The sequence below is a fragment of the Entamoeba histolytica genome, genomic scaffold, assembly GCF_000208925.1.
Source record: "Entamoeba histolytica HM-1:IMSS scf_1104750519039 genomic scaffold, whole genome shotgun sequence".
Lineage (NCBI taxonomy): Eukaryota > Evosea > Mastigamoebida > Endamoebidae > Entamoeba > Entamoeba histolytica.
The window spans coordinates 358-2,546 of NW_001915663.1; the positions used below are offsets into that span (position 1 = coordinate 358).

The window sequence follows — 2,189 nt, forward strand, 5'->3', positions numbered from 1 at the left end:
GAAATTTTTATGTGGTTGATTTGACATTTTATTGTATTCAAGGTTGTTTGAATGATGAATGTAATATTCATCAGGAATATTAAACTTTGTGAAGAAGACACTCTTTCCTATCTAAGTACTTCACACACAGATGAATGTCTTAAATCGATCCACTCCTCTTTTGTATATATTCTTCAAAAAGTCTGTAAATGACATGTACAATAGATGTCTTCATTTGGTAAATACAACTTCACTGTCTTTGTAATCAATGCCTTTGTTATGTAGTTGTACATATTAGTTTTCCATGTCATTCGTAATTGATTGTGTATGTCTCAAATCTACTTCTTGTTGCTCTACTCTCAAATGTATCTTGATCAGCTGACTCTAGAATATATTTTCTACTCTCATTTATTCTTTGGATAAAGTAGAATCCTTTTATATACTCTGCCTTCTCCATCATTACAATCTTAATCACCTCATTTTGTGTTTCTATATACTCATTTATTGTTCTAAACTTTTCATTTTCTGGAATTCTTTTTCCATAACTAATTATTATTGAAACACTCAGATAATGCAACGAGATTATATAAATGTTGGTGTGTTTGTCTACATAATTCTTGATTATCTCAATAGTGTTTCTCTCAAAATATCTTCATCGTATTTCTCAATATATTCAGAAACTACTGCACTTTGTTTATCTTGATCATCTACAACATACATAATGACACTCCACATGACTAATTCTATTTAATTATTCAATTCTTCTTGTTGAGTTAATCTAATTTTTCATTCCAATATGCATTTATTGAAACATATTGTTCGTAAACAAAAGCATGATTGTACTTTTGTCAATAATAATAACACTTCTACTACTACTAACACTTCTACTATTAATACAAGTGTTAAACAAACTAAGCCTAGAAAGATTTCCGATGAGATTAATAAGAAATATTCATCTCTGTTGAAGAAGTTATTTGAGAAGGAAAATACATTAGATAAGTACAAACTAAGTACAGAAGTAAAGGCACTTCTGAACATTAGAATCCATCTATTGCTAGAGTATTACACAATCAACAAAGCAATCAGCACTAGTCATGACAATGATTTGAAAACTAACTCGAATACTAATGATTTTGAATATATTGATAGTTTTTCAGAAATAAACAGTTTTTATAAATAATCTCATATTTTAAAATATGTTTGGATTTTGGAGTAAAGAGAAAGATAAATCGAAGAACTAGTGAATATCATCACACAAAATACAGACAAATTAGATGATATTCTCACTAGTACAATAACAAAAGTGATCAAATTTAATGACACCAAATTGACTAATTATTCTAGAATTGAAATGATAGATTTCATTGAACATACATATGTGAATAAGATCAACATGTCTTAAAATCAATTTTACTAAATATGTTGAGAAGATTTAATCAGTCATATTCTCATACATTCATACACCTTTAATCAACAAATTAATAAAACATATTAACCAATCTACACTTCAAATAATAATCAATTCATTAAGACATTCATATAAATTTACAATCATCTTATTTAATATATTATCAAGTAATTCTAAAATGAATTTAACTGATATCAACATTTCTCAATTAACTAATATCAATCTGTTATAGAAAGAATATCAATGTACCACCCAGTGAAATATATCTCTATGAAAAGATTTTCTTCTTGGTGCTGTTCTTTTGAATTATTTGTCGCTCTCTCTTAAAAGTTAAGATTTATTGATTTTAGAATATATAATATTCATGTTTTATTTTTTAAACAAAGAATTTATCTGAAAATAAAATAAAAAATAAATAAAACATATTAATATTAATATTTGTTCAATGTTTTTCTTTATTATTTTGACTGTTATTAACGTTGAATGAATATTTCTCGTTGATATTGTTGATACACAATACATTGCATCCATTTCTATGAATGAAGATATTTCATATAAATACTTTAAATTTGTTAACATTGAATATCAAACAGATTATTTCGTCTTAATAGTTGTATTGATTTTATTGATTATGCTGCTTATTTTTATAATATTATATTCATTATTATTTATTCATTATCGTTTATTCATGTTATTTTGTTATTTTATTCTATTAATATTTCATTCTAATATTGATTTACGTATTTAAAATTTATTATTTTTTGTTATTTTATATTGTTTCTATCAATTGAAATTATTATGT

The 2,189-nt window shown here is 24.7% G+C and overlaps 1 protein-coding gene across 1 annotated transcript; it reads left to right on the forward strand.

Moving 5' to 3' along the window:
- Positions 1-775: 775 nt before the first annotated feature.
- On the forward strand, positions 776-1,159 carry EHI_181040 (uncharacterized protein; the record flags this gene model as incomplete). The annotated part of the gene is made up of 1 exon (XM_001914458.1): positions 776-1,159. One exon carries the CDS (start codon positions 776-778, stop codon positions 1,157-1,159), a length of 384 nt encoding a protein of 127 aa, XP_001914493.1.
- Positions 1,160-2,189: the final 1,030 nt, after the last annotated feature.